Here is a 17973-nt window from a genome sequence, read left to right on the forward strand (position 1 = left end):
GAGGGAGGCTTCTTTGTGAGCCCCTCTGCCATTGGGAGGTAGCAGATCAGGCAGCGCCAGGTTCTGGTCTTCATAGACCAGAACCTGGCGCCAAATGGAAGACTTTGGAGGAGGTGATGACCGGGATGTGGTGGGGTCTGGTCCTGGAGGGGGATGGACCAGGACCACGGGACCAGGGCTTATCCCTCTCCTCATGGAGTCATCACTGTTTAACCATGCCGTCTCCTCATGGAGTCATCACTGTTTAACCATGCCGTCTCCTCATGGAGTCATCACTGTTTAACCATGCCGTCTCCTCATGGAGTCATCACTGTTTAACCATGCCGTCTCCTCATGGAGTCATCACTGTTTAACCATGCCGTCTCCTCATGGAGTCATCACTGTTTAACCATGCCGTCTCCTCATGGAGTCATCACTGTTTAACCATGCCGTCTCCTCATGGAGTCATCACTGTTTAACCATGCCGTCTCCTCATGGAGTCATCACTGTTTAACCATGCCGTCTCCCCATGGAGTCATCACTTCTTAACCATGCCATCTACTCATGGATTGTTCCTAATGGAGGTGTTCCTTTCTGTGGGCAGGATCCTCCTCAATGGAGATTAATCCAATGAGGGTCGTTCACAAACTGCAGGAGTCTAACAAAAGTGTGGCTGGAGGTGGACTGTGTGCACTGGGAGGAGAGGAGAGGCCACAGCCTGGTGGTCTCCAGGGCTGAGGGTGTACTGGGAGGAGAGGAGAGGCCACAGCCTGGTGGTCTCCAGGGCTGAGGGTGTACTGGGAGGAGAGGAGAGAGCCCACAGCCGGGTGGTCTCCAGGGCTGAGGGTGTACTGGGAAGAGAGGAGAGAGCCCACAGCCGGGTGGTCTCAGAGCTGATGGTCATCAGCTCTGAGACCAGCTCACCTGGGTGCAGAGCAGACCTGCTCTAAACCGGTCTACAGCCATTAGAGAAACACTGGAAACATGTGCTGTTAATTCCAGTGCAGATCTCCATGGGAAGCTCCTCACCAGAGTATGAGAGGAGGAACATTTCCAACCTAATAAATCATCGCCTGAATAGAGCAACCCACTGGGACTCCAGCGTGGGGCCTGACAGCGGTTTGTGTTCGCTGGTGGAGCTCAACCGCTGCCATCCATAGCTTACTCTCTACCTGCTGAGCTTTATATTTAGCTGCAGTACTGCTTTGATCCCGCTCATTTTCGTTTTTAAATCATGCAAATAAATGATTAGCTGCTGCAGGGTTAATACTGCACAACACTGGTGGATTCATAAAGAGGTCAAAAGACAGAACCGGCAACATACGACAGTATAATACAATATAGTACAGTTCAAGACAGCACCCACAACATAGGGCCGTATAATACAATATAGTACAGTACAAGACAGCACCCACAACACAGGACAGTATAATATGGTACAGTACAAGACAGTATCCACAACATAGAACAGTTGAATACAATATAGTAGAGTACAAGACAGAACCCACCACATAGGGCATCTCTCTTAAAGGGGACTTATTATACCACCAGGTGTGAGTGTGATTAGCCTTACAAGCCGTTTCGAAAATCGGCCTAATATGACATCACTAGTGGGTGTGTCCACCTAGATCTGTGCTGGATAGATGAGCAATGTTTACTTCAGTCCACTGGGTAGGCTGGGAGACTGATCTATCCAGCACAGATCTAGGTGGACACGCCCACTAGTGATGTCATATTAGGCGGATTTTCGAAACGGCTTGTAAGGCTAATCACACTCACACCTGGTGGTATAATAAGTCCCCTTTAAATGAAGATACACTCTCTCTCTTGAATGAAGATACACTCTCTATCTTAAACAAAGATACACTCTCTCTTGAACGAAGATACACTCTCTCTTAAACGAAGATAAACTCTCTCTCTTAAACAAAGATACACTCTCTCTCTTAAACGAAGATACACTCTCTCTCTTAAACGAAGATACACTCTCTCTCTTAAACGAAGATACACTCTCTCTCTTAAACGAAGATACACTCTCTCTCTTAAATGAAGACACACATATTCTCACTGAGCATTTACCTCGCTCAAAGCTGATGGATGCCGATGCTATTTGTAACAGAAATGGCAATTAAATAATAACTCTTAAATTGTACCTATAACCCTTTGAAGAACAGGTGGGAAATAGTGATACCAGAGTGATGATCTGAATGTTTCTCTGCTGAATCTCCACCAATAGGAGGAGGCGTGACCCCTGAATGTCTCTTAGTGCTGGTGGTTTTGAAGCGTGAAGCGTACAGAGATATCGTCCCTCACCTCTCCGAACTAAGGTTGAAGTGGCACTGATATGATCTACACTTAAGAGCAGAAATATTTTAATGAATGGGCCCTCCTCCCAGCCTGGGGCCGCACCGGGGCCCTGGTCCCACCCTGGGGCCGGACCGGGGCCCTGGTCCCACCCTGGGGCCGGCCCGGGGCCCTGGTCCCACCCTGGGGCCGGCCCGGGGCCCTGGTCCCACCCTGGGGCCGGACCGGGGCCCTGGTCCCACCCTGGGGCCGGACCGGGGCCCTGGTCCCACCTTGGGGCCGGACCGGGGCCCTGGTCCCACCCTGGGGCCGGACCGGGGCCCTGGTCCCACCCTGGGGCCGGCCCAGGCCCTCCTCCCAGCCTGGGGCCGCACCGGGGCCCTCCTCCCACCCTGGGGCCGGACCGGGGCCCTGGTCCCACCCTGGGGCCGGCCCAGGCCCTGGTCCCAGCCTGGGGCCGCACCGGGGCCCTCCTCCCACCCTGGGGCCGGACCGGGGCCCTCCTCCCACCCTGGGGTTTTAAAGTTGAACTCCTAAAGACCTCTGGCCTGTGACGTCATGTCTTCTTTCATTCTTTCTATTTCATCAGAAGAGCAGCAGGGGAGTATATCTGACTAACCCTTTTCTCTACAACGGATATGGAACATTTCTTTAACACCATCTGAGAAACCAGTGGTTCTATGGAGCTCATTCTAACGGTTTGTCACAAGCAGAAATGAATGTTATCAATATCCTGCAGCATCCTCCCAATCTCCACGCACAGAGACACGGCCCCTTTAGGTTTGAGTCTCACTTTGAGGGGAACCGTCACTCATCCAAACTCGATGTCTATCGGCCCAGAATAAGGCAGGGAGGGGGGGGGGGGCAGGACGTTTCAGAGCGGCTTGGGGGGGTTGTCTCTTGTTCAGCACACTCCAACGGATTCTGACAACCTGTTGGAGCCCCTCCCCCCGCCCCCATGGACAGCACGCCTGATCTGAGGGATTGACTGCGTCAGTCAAACACACACACACACACACACACACACACAGACAGACAGACAGACAGACAGACAGACAGACAGACAGACAGACAGACAGACAGACAGACAGACAGACAGACAGACACTTGTCCACTCTTAAACCAACCGACCTTCACAGGCATACTCCTCACGCAGTGACACAGCCAGAGGAGCTCGACACGCATCACCAGTCAACGTTCTCCTCCACCTCCTCCTGTTGGACGCCATCTCCAGATGGGTTCTGGGGGAAGAGCAGACATGACCAGAAAGGTAAACCAAACATACACAGACACAGAAATAAAGGATAAAATCACCCTCATTCCCTACCTTCTGTGTTCTAACACTTTTGGGAGGTTGTAGTGCTGTAGGACGGATTCCCCAAACAACCAGGGAGGAGAAGCCCTGAATGGTCAGGAATGAGGATGGTCACACACAGACGCAGGCCAGTGAACCCGGGAGTCCTCACCGTGTCTCCCTCATAGCTGACTGAGGTTCTGGTCCTTCATAGCCATCTCAAATGATCGCTGTTTAATCTCACCTGCGGCAACTTCATTCACATCCTTTCTTGTAATTCCTGATCCTAAATAACCTGGATGTCTTGAAGCAGGCTGCAACGAGGACAACAGGAGTGAACCCAGGGCCCACATCGAGCCAGGACGTCAGCCTGTCCCAGCCTGTTCCTCTGAGTCCCCAGAGCGGCCCTGGATCATCCAGAGCGTGGCTGTGCCGCGCTGCGTGTCCTGGCGGGACGGCGCCGCAGCCCCCCGTCTGCTTTGACTGATAGCAGCCGCCCTGCCGGCCCGGGGGAGACACCGTCCCGGGCTCCACCGGGGTTATCACCCGGGCACTCGGCCCACCAGCACACATCCACCGCTGCGGTACCCTTGGATGTCTGCGCTTGTATGATCACACACACACACACACACACACACACACACACACTTATCTTATATTCGTTAGAAGATGTTAAGTAGCATTTTGTCTTTTAATAGAACTTTTGGAAATGTTCAACCTTTGTCAGAATATTGCGGTTTCATTTGGTCAAAGTGGAAATGTGCAGTGTTTGGTGTAGACCTAGACACCAACACTCCTCTTTCGGCTGCAAGACCAGTGTTTCAAAGATACATAGAGATTTTGTATGTACAGTAAAGGCACAGGAAAACACTTTGGATTAGGAATCTGCAGAAGGAAAAGAAAATGAGGGAAAATAGGTTTGGCTGAATCAGATATCAAATATCCCATTGGTATCTCTTCTCATCTTACAGGTGTAGTGTCTGTAAATAAAGCACTAACTTCCCTCGCTTTGGCACATTGTTCTAGATCAGTAAGCCAGACAATAACATACTGAATACTCTGCCTAGGAACCACATCGTCCGGTTTAGCTGTTGGTGACTAGCGGGGGCTTAAGCTCCCCCTGAAAATCCTCAGCCCCCCTCTAAGCCCTGCTCCAAAAGAAAAACAGCCATTTTGTGATGAAAAATATGAATGGAAAAAGTATTATTTTAATTATGTGCCGATCAGCACAGGTATAACCAGACGGGAGCCCAAGTTATAGGAGTTCACAATTCTCGTGCACCATACTCTGCACGACCCGAGAGTTGCTGATATTTAAACACACCACACACACACACACACACACACAACCCCCCCGACCCCCCAAACAGAATTCTCTGACACCGCTGCTGCCTGTTGGGCCCCACAAGATCCCGTAACCAAGGGGTCATGCACCTTTTGATGTTACGTCTCCAGGCTTCTTACTCATGGGGTTAGTGTGATGTGTAGTGTTAGTTGTATGATGTGGCCTGTGAAGCATCTGGTTACTCCCCCGACACATGCAGGTTTACTTATTGGATAATCCAACATATGCTTCCGGCCATCGTCCCAGAGCCTGCACAGTTCAACATGGACATGATTGACTGCACGACCATGCGGACCAATTGAAGCCAACCAAATTACACTTGCTTTTGATATCACTTATAATTTGTTCCAGAATTAAGTTCTTTAAAGTTGTTTAAGGGCATTCATGAGAGATCTCTCCCGGTGCCTAGGCTGCCGTGAACGTCCGCAATCAACGCAAGCGCAGCCGAGGCAAACTCGTCAGGTTCCAACTCATTAGGCTTCCACCTCAAGTGGAAAAAAGGCAATGTTCATCCCTGGAGATTAATATAAAGCAGCACATTGGCTGCCCTGCAGCTTGTAGAAAGGGGACTGATAAGAAGAAAACAGGCAGAATTGACCGTATCTGCTCTCCCCAAATGACTAAGAGGACGTTCGCAACACGAGTCTGTTCCCTCCATGGAGGTTCCAGTTCATAAAGCAAGTATTATTCGATTGTATTCAAGTACCAAAAACTCAGTTGTTTATGAGCCACTTTCGGTTTGTAAGACTGAGGAGTTTCATTTTTTTCAAGATATTGAAGGCCCCAGACTCCTTGCTGGGAAGATGATCATACATGACAGCTGCTTTGTGACAAACCAAAGGCCTGCCGACACAAAGGATACGAGAGAACTTAGGCTGGACCAGTGACTCAAGGGCCATGAAAATCAACAGCATCCCCATTTAGATGGTTTTCACGTTAAGACTTTCCCGATCTTTATTGAATGCATCGTTGTGCAGTCGCTCCAAGTGTTCATTTAGTGATACCCGACAAGCGACGGCAGTTGGTGAGCATCCACCAGGTGATCTCCGACCACGCCCCTTTTAGAGGGACCAGTCGGAACAACACAGGCTCAGAACCCTAGGAACGAGTCTGCTCTTTTAGTAGGAACAACACAGGCTCAGAACCCTAGGAACGAGTCTGCTCTTTTAGTAGGAACAACACAGGCTCAGAACCCTAGGAATGAGTATGCTCTTATTTCAGTGGCTAGTAGGAACACAGGCTCAGAACCCTATAGGAATGAGTCTGCTCCTGGTAGGGAAAGGAGCAAAGGGTGTATTCAAGTTTAATAAGGGTCAACAGAAGGCCGAGACTAGCGTGCTCCAATCTCAGGGCGGCCTCAGAGGGCTCATTAACGCAGGCCAGTGTTTAAAGGGTGGTTGAGGGTCAACGGACCCCATTAGACAAAGCTACTTGATGTTATGTCATATTTTCAACCCAATTTCACCAGTTCACATCTGCATAGTTTAAATGGTTAACCTATGCGTTCAATCAAAATCGTAATAAAAAAACTTGTGCACGTTGAAAGGGTATGCAAGGTCAAGAAAAGTGCCTGATGTCTAGAAAAGAGCTTGAGGTCTAGAAAAGCGCTATGGTTGGAAACAAAAGTGAAGAAATCTCAGCCGATTTTGTTCTGAAATACGTTTTTCCAAATATAATTTACATTATGTTTGAGGAACCAAATAAGCTTCTGCTATTATTAATGTAGGCATACAGTCATGTTTTAAACTCAAATTACCATTCGGTAAATTGCTTTTACTATAAAAAGGAACTGTATTGAAATATTGTAGCAAAAAACTGAAACAAGGTTTTCAAGAAAGCTGCATTTTAGAAATACCAATACTAAAGGTTATGAGGCAATCACAAGAAATACAACCGCGGAAGAACGCGTTTTCCATTTCAAACTGACGGTTTGAAAATGTTGTGCAATGAAATATACACTTCAATTTCTTTAAGAATATGTTCTGCAACATACAAATATGAAATACTTTACAGAATGATGGGGGAAACAAACGAAAATGATATCGATACAAGCCGTAGACAGACTAAGCAAAACCATGACATTGCTTAGTTCATATTCCCATAGATCCAATACCCAACAGACAGGACGGAATACGGAACACATGAAGGACTCATAAAACAACATGGGATGATGTCAACTGCAATAACTTAAATAAAGAACTTGGGGTGTACTCAAAGTTTTTCTGCCTCAGGTGAACAGAGACGTTAACAGTGGGCAGAACAAGTCAGGGATCCTAAAAACGCTGTTATCTTACTAAACCTGAGAGGAACACACACACACACACACACACACACACACACACACACACACACACACACACACACACACACACACAGGGGCAAATTAAAACATTAATCTGTAGTGAAACTTAATCAGGGCCGTCAATCTTCAACACCTCAAATCCAATATTACCACCAAAGCGCATAGGTATAGTATTTTAAATAGGAACACAGTAACACAAATGCGTGGGTAAAAACTAGAAACAGAAAACTCACATCGACAGTCTACAGTTACACAGCTAAAAGTTTGAAATGGCAAAGAGCTTGTAATTATCAAACTCGTGAAAAGCACGATAAGGCACTAGAAATGGTGTGGGCACATGGTGTACTTTCTACAAACAGGTGCAAGTCCAAAAAGAGGCCGGACATGTTCCAATACTGATTGGGGCAGTCTCTGATGTCACCGACCATGTGATCCCTTTCTGACGTGTCCCAGCTGTGTTCTCGCAGCATGGGGACAGATAACTTTCCGACTAGGAAGGTGAAAGTCATTTAGTCCCAGAAGGAGGTCTTCAGCCCAACGCAGCGGGCAGCACCCGGTCTCAGTCCTCTGCAAACAGCACATAAGGAATGCCCAAGCACTGATCTCCAGGAGGGACATTGGGAATGCCCAGGCACTGATCTCCAGGAGGGACATTGGGAATGCCCAGGCACTGATCTCCAGGAGGGACATTGGGAATGCCCAGGCACTGATCTCCAGGAGGGACATTGGGAATGCCCAGCCACTGATCTCCAGGAGGGACATAAGGAATGCCCAAGCACTGATCTCCAGGAGGGACATTGGGAATGCCCAGGCACTGATCTCCAGGAGGGACATTGGGAATGCCCAGGCACTAGTCTCTAGGAGGGGACACTGGGAATGCCCAGCCACTAGTCTCTAGGAGGGACATTGGGAATGCCCAGGCACTAGTCTCCTGATCTCCAGGAGGGACATTGGGAATGCCCAGCCACTAGTCTCTAGGAGGGGACATTGGGAATGCCCAGCCACTAGTCTCTAGGAGGGACATTGGGAATGCCCAGGCACTAGTCTCCTGATCTCCAGGATGGACATTGGGAATGCCCAGGCACTAGTCTCCTGATCTCCAGGATGGACATTGGGAAAGCCCAGGCACTAGTCTCCTGATCTCCAGGATGGACATTGGGAATGCCATGGCACCGGCCTCCTGATCTCCAGGATGGACATGTTTTCGTGGTTCAGCTTTGATGACTGATAACCCATTTCATTTTGAGTCTTACAGGTTTATGCTGACTTCAGTGAGCTGGCCTGAGCTGGTTTGGGTCTTTAAAAAAAAGCCAGGGACTGCTAGGGCTTTAATGAAAATCTGGTGACATTTAAAAAAATAAAAAAAAAAACTCGCCAAATAACATCCCTTATTAAAAAAGTAAAAAAAAAAACACACAGAAAAACAAATCAAATTCAAACAAACCCCAATCCATCCACGCACACCACTGTGGGTTTGGGCTGTCGGACGGGGCGCACCGAGAAGTCATGCGTTGGTAGTCCTGGCATTACAAAGACCTTTAGTGTACGAAATGGGCCATGGGCTTCAGGCGGCTGCCCAGGGGGAGCGGCGCAGGTCCGGGGGGGGGGGCGGGGAGAGTCTCTTCATGGGGAGCAGGTCACTCATGTCTTCTGTGTGAAAGTGTCTTATGATCGAAGGTAATATCACAAAGTAGCAAAAACATGAAATGAAAGATAAGTGTGGATAGTAAACAGAGCAGTGGAGGAGACGGCGGGCTGCGGATCACACCTCTTCAAAGAACGCCATCTGAGACATGTAGGCAGAGTTCCGCTGGACAGAAACACTCACTTTAGTATTCAGGTTACATTTCAGTACTTATAGGAACATATATACAAATATATACACATGTTTATGTTTCAAGTTGATTGATAGAATTGTCATTTTTACCGGCAACAAATCTCTCAACAGAAACAAAATGTTAAAAGCATGTCACTTGACCCCTCATTTCATTTTAACATGCATAAGAGATCATGATCTTATATCAATATCTCTACATAACCATCCATCTCTAGAGATATCTCTATCTTTATAGCTATCTATAGATAGCGTGTCACCCGTCTCTGCAGTGGTTTGTGTTGACTCATCTCTGATTGGTCGAGCAGGAACCAGGCGTAGCGTTTCGTTTTCGAAAGCCAGGCGTAAGAATACTATACTCGCATCCGGATCAATCTAAACACTGTTCTCAGTGATGGTGATCTAGCAGCCGTTTCTCTGCACGACATTTTATATTTTTCACACAGATGCTATTTCAACATGTGTTCATTGGAGCACTCGGTCTAGACCGTTCCATTTTCAGACGGGATTGAGATTTGGGTTGGAAAGCTCTGTGCTGCCCCCATGTGAGCACATTATGCGCCATTATAAATGCAGGAGGCTCTGACAAGAGGGGCGTCTCTTAAGTCACCACGTGGGGACGCACTGAACCCCGTAGAAGGGTTAATCCGGCGTGCTGGGCATACTCACGTTGCTGTGGGGCTGAGCGTAGTGGGGCTGGGCGTACTGGCGGACATCCCCCCGCAGGCTGTAGAGGCTGGCCTGCTGCTGCTGCTGCTCCTCCAGCTTCAGAGACTCGATCTCCGTCTTCAGCTCCTTCAGCTGGTCCTGCAGGTGCTTACTCTTCTCCATGTACTCCAGCCTGCGGGAGAGAGAGCAAGGGGGGGGGGGGGGGGAGGAGAAGGAGCAGGTTGGTTTCAAGTGAGAGATGAAAAGGGAGGAAAGAGAGAGAGTGAAGGAGTGAGCGACAGCGACGGCAGAGGAGAGAGGCGGGGGAATTGTTAGCACACGAGTAAAAACCAAAGGAACAGGGAGAAGAAAGTGTCCCAACATCAGTTAACAGAGTAAGAGGCAGACCTCGGAGTGAGGCAGAGAGACACAGGGGGAGCCCAGGGTGAGGAGGCGGGACGCGGGTCAGGGGGAAACTAAAAAAAAAAAAAGGTACAACCCAACTGGGCGGACACCACAAACGAGAGGAGGAGAGACCCCGAAGGGCCGCACCCAGCGGGGGGGTCCTATACCTCTCCCTCTCGATCTCCATGGACAGCCGCTTCATGTCCGAGTCCTTGAAGTCCAGACGCATGGATGCCGCGTCGCAGCCGGCCTCCGCAGCCTCGGGGGGAGGGGGTGGCGGGGGAGGAGGCGGCGTGGAGTAGGCCGCTATGAGCTGCAAAGCACAATCTATTATCAACATGGGAGGAGGAACCTAGACCCAGGGCTGGACTAGAAGCGTGACGTCGAATGAGTGCAAACCCAATGTACGGACGGTCTTTTTTAAACCCTAAAACCCATTTGTCGGAGTAATAAAACACCAGGGTATGAACTTGGGCGTACCGGGTATGTGGTCTTGGTGATCTCCAGGAGCTTCTGTTTGGCTCGGCGCTCCGCGTCTTTGGCCTCAGTCAGGTCCTGCTTCAGGTGATCCGCTTCCTTCAACCTGCACACCAGTTAGAGAGGTAACTACAATAACTATCTTCCTTTAACCTGCACTCCAGTTAGAGAGGTAACTACACTACAGCTTCCTTTAACCTGCAGACCAGTAAGAGGATAAATAACAGGACCACACCAGTTCATTCACCAGCTGAATGGAGGGTACCCTGAACAATATATGGCAAGGAAGATCCATCAATAAAAATTCATGAACTGAAGAGGGAACATCAGGTGCATCACACACTGGTTTGAGAAGGTGGTGAAATTCTGAGAATTCGGGATTAACATGTTGGCTGTTGACAAGCACTATGGAATGGAACAAAATAACTTCTGACTACCTTTATCATGCTTCCTGACATACGTTTCAGCTTTGTTACAGGAAATGTGTGAATAAAGTAATAAAGTTGTGCGGGGGAAACAACACAGTAAGTGGCCCCGCTGCTGACCTCCGCTCCGACTGCTCCACCAGCTTGACGGCCAGCTGCTCCGCCTCCCTCATCTTCTGCTCCATCATCCTCTTCTCCTCCTTGGTCTTCATGGCCGTCACCTCCAGCCGCTGCCTCTCCTGCTCCGAGTCGGCGGCCTTGTGGGCCAGCAGCTTGGCCTCCTCCTCCGCTATCTGGGCCTTCTCCGCCAGCAGGTCGGCTGTCTCCTCCGACCGCAGCTGGGGAGGAAACGCCTTATTAGGTTAAAAAGGGTAGACCAACGTTTACGCGTTATAATATTGGATAGGTTTTTGCGTGCTGTATTTACATTATCCAAATTGTATCCGACATTGTCCAAACCCAGATAAATCTGTAGTTGTATTCATGGTAACGGTTAGGGTTCGTTACAGTTACAGCGCTTTAACCACCAACTTCCGGGGAAGCAGTCCGACACAGTATTCCAGCAGAGACCTCCTGTGTTGATATATTTAAATAGAGATCTAGCTTGCGCTGCTTTAATAGGTCATGCCAGCCACCAAGCTGAGGCAGCGGTTGCAACATTGACCATTTTTGTAAATGGATCAAATGTTGGTCGCAGACGTGACGCGTGCAATGTAAAGAACGTTGTGGGATAGAATCTTTCCAGGGAGTCCCGCCCTCACCAGTGCCTCATTGGCCAATCGTGCTTCGTCTTGGAGCTGAAAGAGTCTCCTCTCCATCTCCTCTTTGGCCCGCTCCGCCTCCTCCCTCATCTGCTTCTCCCGGGCCAGGATTTGCCGCTCCACCTGTAGAGAGAGAGAGAGAGAGAGAGAGAGAGAGAGAGAGAGAGAGAGAGAGAGAGAGAGAGAGAGAGCCAGCGAAGGGTTGAAACTAAGTTCAATTTAAATATGCAGACAAACAGATAAACCATTCTGTTAGTGTTGAAGTACTTAGATTAATTAATGCATTTGGTCGTTTTTCAGAGACTTTTCGGAGGACTACAAACCATTTGGAGCGCAGTGCGTGTGGCCTACTTGAGTGCAGTGAATATTGATGCTGTTTTTGTCTCGATTAGTTTGTTTTGCCTCTTATTTTGAGAGCCTCTACCCCAATTTCGTTGCACTTTGTGCAATGACAATAAAGAGATTCTGATTCTGAAAAGTATCACAACTAAATCCACCGAGAACATGACGCAGCAGGTGTGCTTTCATCGTATTCCATTAATCTTACTACTTCAATAGGTTCACTTCATCTAAAGAGTCCTTTTTCATGTTGGACCTCAGCAGGACTGCAGAGCACAGTTTGAATTTTAAATCAGTCTGGCCGTGGCTGGAGAGGAATTGATTTCCAAATATGAAATCAAATAAATAAAACTTGAGCCATGCCTTTTTCTTTCACCGTTGTTATTTCAGACCAAACTTTTTTAATTGCCCCTTAGTTTGCTACAACCTTCTTAGGCGCCACAATCTTTTTTTTTTTTTTAAGTTCGGCAGACTGTGGCCTTCCTTTTGGTCAGGACAAAACTCCCTGAGCACTGAATGGTCCAATCGTTTCGGTGGGATCAAGGCCACACTGATCTGCAGAGGAGAATGGGCTGGTGGGGGTTTGTTAGGCCCATGTCTTAAAAGCGGACCTTCTTGCGGGCCTTCTCTTCTTTGGCCTGAGCCTTCATCTGCTGCACTTCGATGGAGTCCACCTTCCTCCTCCTCATGAACAGGTCATGGTTGCCGATGCACAGCTGCAGGATCTGGAAGAGTCCCGGACAAGAGCCCTTAGATGTCTCACCTCATCAATTAAGCATTTTTGTGAGAAATTCCATCTGATCGTTGAAGAACCGAACTCACCAGTTTGTTGACACGCAGCTGGGAAGAGTAAAACTTGAACACGTCTTTCTTCTTGTCCAGGGGTTTAATAGTGAACTGGATTGTGGAAATAAAGTTAGAAACGGCTTACGGGTAATATACAAGCCACAAGGAATTTAAAATAAACGCCAACTTATTTGAATTATATTTTTTCAGAAGAAAATGTAAAATAATTTCCACCCAGGAAGGCGGTTCCATAGCGCCCTCTATTGCCCTATCACAGCTAGTCCGGATCATGAAAAATCAGGGTGCACCACCAGAAAGTAATCGTTAATACACATCCCAGTCCCCACCTCCTTCTCGCTGTAGGATATGTTGCGGATGTCGCTCCAGGGGAAGGACTTGTTGGGGTTGAGCTTGCTGTTGGGGCTGTAGATGTGGAGACCCTGGGCATCCACACCCAGCAGCAGGTCAGTGTCTCTCTTGTTTTGCTGTCATTTATTTTTTGGACAAAAACAGGAAGCAAGCAGGTAATCAACACATGTACTGAGTGGCTGTGCATCTGTGGTCTGTGAGGAGGTTACACTTATACATTTTTTTAATGGATCCAAGAAATGCAAAGTTCATTTTAGGCTTTGGTCGGGTGACTTAAATGGAAACACTGTTTCTGTTCTTCCACACTCGCATAACAATAAGCACGTTGGCATAAACAGACTGAATAATTTCACCTTCTTGGCGAGCAACATATTTTCATAGCCGGCGATGAAATACCTAATAGACTTCTGGTCAGGATTTTTTTGTTAAGATTAAATGGATTGCAGTGTTTATTCTGCTAGGTGTCCCCCTTCGGCTTACCACATGTATTTGAGAACAAAGGAAGCATCCCAAAAGAAAACTTCAAGGAATCTAGGAAAGAAGACCGAGCAGCAGTGTTTGAGTTTGAAAAAAAAAGAAAAATTCTTACAGTTATGGAAAAGTAGCTGATGCCGTACATCTCAAGGTCCTGGGCAATCTTGAGGTAGTCCATCTCAGCTTCATCTCTGCAGGGGTCCAAACAAAAGCAAAACAATAAGAAGAGTCTGACCTCATTTGACAGAAATCCTATTCCTTATTTATGACCACTTGATAAACTAATATGCATGTACTGACAAAACTGATCAAACCCCATTAACACAATGGATGGAATAGTCCCACATGAACCGACAGCCATGTCGGCTTTAATGCTCAGTGTTGGTTAACAGAAAGAGGTACGTTTGCGAAGTCCTTGTTTAGTTTGCATTTACAGCAACGCATCTCATTTGCCATGTTGGCAGTGATACGCCTGGGGCTAGAGTATAGTTTAACAGCTTCGGTACAGGAGAGATTAGGATGATGATGTTGTACCTGGCGATACCTCTGTGCTCTGCATACCATGCAGTGATCTTCTCCTCCCACATCTCTGCTGTCATTTGGTACTGCATCAGAACCTGAGGAAGGCAGACAGGTTTTTACAGACAGACGGACAGACGGACAGACGGACAGACGGACAGACGGACAGACGGACAGACACTTACCCTTTGAGGCAACAGCTCATCTTGGGCTAAGAACCCAGGCTTGTGGAAGTTTGGGTCATAATCCCCATACTGCGATAATTGAAAAGAAAGAAAAGAGATTTGGGAAAATGGTTACAGAGACACTCCAAAACAACCAAAACAGACCTAAAGTACTTGATGTCTCAATGATATCTGATAGTGCAGAGCAGGAAAGATTTCCACAAGGTCTCCTTTGCTTCAGTAGGAGCTACTTACCTTGGCTTGGACAGCGTAGGACGCCAGCAGAACCGAGGCTTCGGGAGAGCAGAAGATCTCTTCATCCAAAATCTGTTTCTTCACCTATCCAACGTTATGCGTCAGTCACAAAGTGAACAAGGGAAAAACACTTTAACGCTGCATTTCCACCTGTTGTCTAGCCTAGATGCAAACAGTCATGTCAATGTCTTACTGTGGGGTGAAACTCTGCAGTGTGACCAAAATAAATTAAGCTAATCTTATGTTGAAGGAGTTTTAAGAGGTAACGCTAGCCTATAAAGGGTAAATGGGCTCCAGTTTGAATAAGGGGTTTGTCTTTAGCTCACTCAATAGTAAAGCTGAGGAATGATTGAATCGTGAGTGCCCTCTCCTTAGCTAAAAACCCAACACCTGATGTTAATTCATAATAGCAATAGAGAACACCTTTAACACCTCCATTTTGTAAAATATTGTTGATGAAAACTTGATACTTGAACTAACCCTAACTGTAATTGCAACATTAGTTAACTGCCATCTGTGAAAGGTAAACCTGACCTGAATGCAGATGTAAATAACCCTGTTCCTATAGTAGTGGTTTACAAAGAGCAGAAGCAGTCGCATCCTCACCTGAAGGAAGAAGAGGTGCTGCGTAATCTCCTGGACCAATTCTTCTTCTACTTTTTCTGGGAAGAACTTAGCCAAGAAACTAAAGGTAATCGGTGAGTCCTTGGGAACTTCCTGATCAAGGACCTGCATCATCAGAAACATACAACAATATGAGACAAGACCACCAGGTGAACGGGAGACTGTTAATCAGCTGGGGTCCTCCATTTCCCCGCACAACATACACTTCACTTCATTTAGAGAAGTGTGCCGTCTGCAGTGTTTGTTGAGCGGTGTGTGTCAACCTTTGCAGCTGATTGGCTTAGCTTCAGTAAGCGGGATATGGATGGACCAAATGGCGGCATTGCCCTGTTTTTAGTTCATTTCCTGCCCTTGGGCATTTGGAAATCAATGCATGCAGCTTTTCTAAATTGACACATTCAAGAGCGTTAAATAAATTTATCTGTACCAAGTGATGCATGCTCACCCTCTTCTCAGGCTTCAGCCAGGCGTACGTGTCCTTCACGGTGTAGCGGAGGCCAAAGAACCAGGTCTCCCTCAGACCAACCGTCCTGCACACCAAATCAAACAGGTCCTTCCCCTTCCACTTGACCTGCAGGGGAGACAGAAAAACACCTGGCTTTGACTCTCTGAGTGGAGGAGGTCAAGGGAAATGCTAGTCGTACATTTTGAATTGTGGTCATTTTTAAACCACTAAAACATATCCAATGGTCACACACACACACACACACACAAAAGTATGTTTTAAATAGTGCATAATCCCCTTAGAATGACCCCTTTAATTCTACATAGGGGGCAGGTCCTCTTCAACGGAGCCCAGAGGTGAAGTTAAAAATAGTGAATGGCAGTTTGTGTGATCGTTTCTGAGGTTCTTTTCACTGTTCCACTCCAAAGATTGGCCATCGCTCTTTCTGAGAAGGTTTGTATCCATAACCAAACTGTTGTGATACAACTGCAAACTGTCATGTTATCAAAAGTAAGCTATATTCACATCCTGCAGTGCAAGTTAACATTAGCTTGTAGACCCAACTTCTTGAGGTGAATGATCAATACAGAAAACAGATAGCTAATATGATAGGTCTCTGAATGTAGTTTGAAACTATGAATGTATGGAGAGGACTGTGTTTGAGAAACGTGAATAGGCCGTTACCACTGCCATGTCCTACACCATGTATAGTCCCCATGAAGACTATGACAAAGATAGCTGATTGGTATTGGTTCAACAGATTTATTCACAGAATCAGGCCCTCGAAACATGACCTTGCCTGCCAAGAAAGGGGCTAACTACAACCAACTGAAAAAATCAAAACAAATGGGAAGAAGTCGCTTTACTGAAGGCGATTCAATACCTCGCAGCTGAATTCCATTTCAGCATCCATGGTGATGACTTTGACTTTAAAGGTCTTTGGTTGTTTCTTTTTTAAGCCCAGTATAGACATCTTGGAGGTCTGAAGTTAGAAGGGACACCAGGAATCGAACGAAAACGGACTGTAAAATAAGAAACAGACATTATTCACTTCATTAAAAGATCTGTGTTTTGCACATTGCTGTAATGCATATTGCCCAAACCACGAACGCTAGAAAAAGTTGTACTCGTGTATCACTTTTGGGGATACAAGACCCATCTATTACACATTAGATTACAAAAGGACACTAGGACAAGAAGATTGTCTCACACTGGGCAGACTTATGCGTGTGAAAGATGAACGTGACATGGACAGATTGGCATGTGTAGGATAGCATACCATTAAACTGTGCAGAACAGATTACATTTTTACACATCCATAGTTTACCTTCGCAATGACTTTATCACGGGCTGGTCCTCTAGAGAATTAATAAATCCTGTAGTTAAATTGTGATGGTGGAGACGATGGGACTCGTACAGTGTGTTGAAAAGTTAGCTAGCTAGCGTTAGTTTTCCAGCTGTGCCTCAAAAACAGACCAAAATAAATAATATAATAAGTTGCAGACTTGGCAAATCGCCATAATTGCCTCACGCAAATAAAGTATTCTACGGCTATCTGGTTTTATTGCGTATTAATGGAAAGGATGAAGAGGTTAAATGACAACAGGAGTAGCTACAGTTAGCTTAGCTGTTTTGGTTGGTTTGGTCTGACTACAGGCGAGAAACAGAAATGCATCTCCGCGCAGTGCGCATGTTCACCAGGGACAACAAGCTAGGCTGGCGTGTCACGTTTAAATAATATTTATTCTTTATTTCATGTGCAATGCGGTGTGGTCCCCGCGACATGACATTATGGACTTAACATAGGTTTTGGAATAGGAAAATATTGTTACAATAATATATATCTTTTTGACATGTATAAAATAAAATACCTACCTGAATACTTAGCAAATATCTTGAACATCAGAGGGAGATTAAGCCATATTTAATTTACTGGTACCGTTCCATCCTCATCAACAGGCAACAGCTGATATGGGTCACTAGCACCTCCTTCCTCCTGGTTCCAGCTGGGTCACTACTAGCACCACCTTCCTCCTGGTTCCAGCTGGGTCACTAACACCACCTTCCACCTGGTTCCAGCTGGGTCACTATACTAGCACCTCCTTCCTCCTGGTTCCAGCTGGGTCACTACTAGCACCTCCTTCCTCCTGGTTCCAGATGTGGATCACTAACAACTCCTTCCCCCTGGTTCCAGCTGTGGGTCACTAACACCTCCTTCCTCCTGGTT

General features: G+C 47.1%; 1 protein-coding gene across 1 annotated transcript; it reads right to left on the reverse strand.

Annotated features, from left to right (window-relative positions):
- Positions 1-6745: 6745 nt before the first annotated feature.
- On the reverse strand, positions 6746-17422 carry nf2b (NF2, moesin-ezrin-radixin like (MERLIN) tumor suppressor b). The gene is made up of 17 exons (XM_030362093.1): positions 17074-17422; positions 16630-16768; positions 15747-15872; positions 15284-15406; positions 14678-14761; positions 14444-14512; positions 14274-14356; positions 13855-13930; positions 13244-13381; positions 12933-13007; positions 12722-12835; positions 11772-11894; positions 11131-11348; positions 10589-10691; positions 10276-10421; positions 9725-9896; positions 6746-9031 (listed from the first exon to the last, which is right to left on the reverse strand). The coding sequence occupies exons 2-17, from the start codon at positions 16717-16719 to the stop codon at positions 8984-8986; spliced, it is 1788 nt and encodes a 595-aa protein (XP_030217953.1). The 5' UTR covers positions 16720-16768; positions 17074-17422; the 3' UTR covers positions 6746-8983.
- Between the last annotated feature and the right edge of the window lie 551 nt (positions 17423-17973).

Source organism: Gadus morhua, chromosome 7 (assembly GCF_902167405.1).
Source record: "Gadus morhua chromosome 7, gadMor3.0, whole genome shotgun sequence".
Lineage (NCBI taxonomy): Eukaryota > Metazoa > Chordata > Actinopteri > Gadiformes > Gadidae > Gadus > Gadus morhua.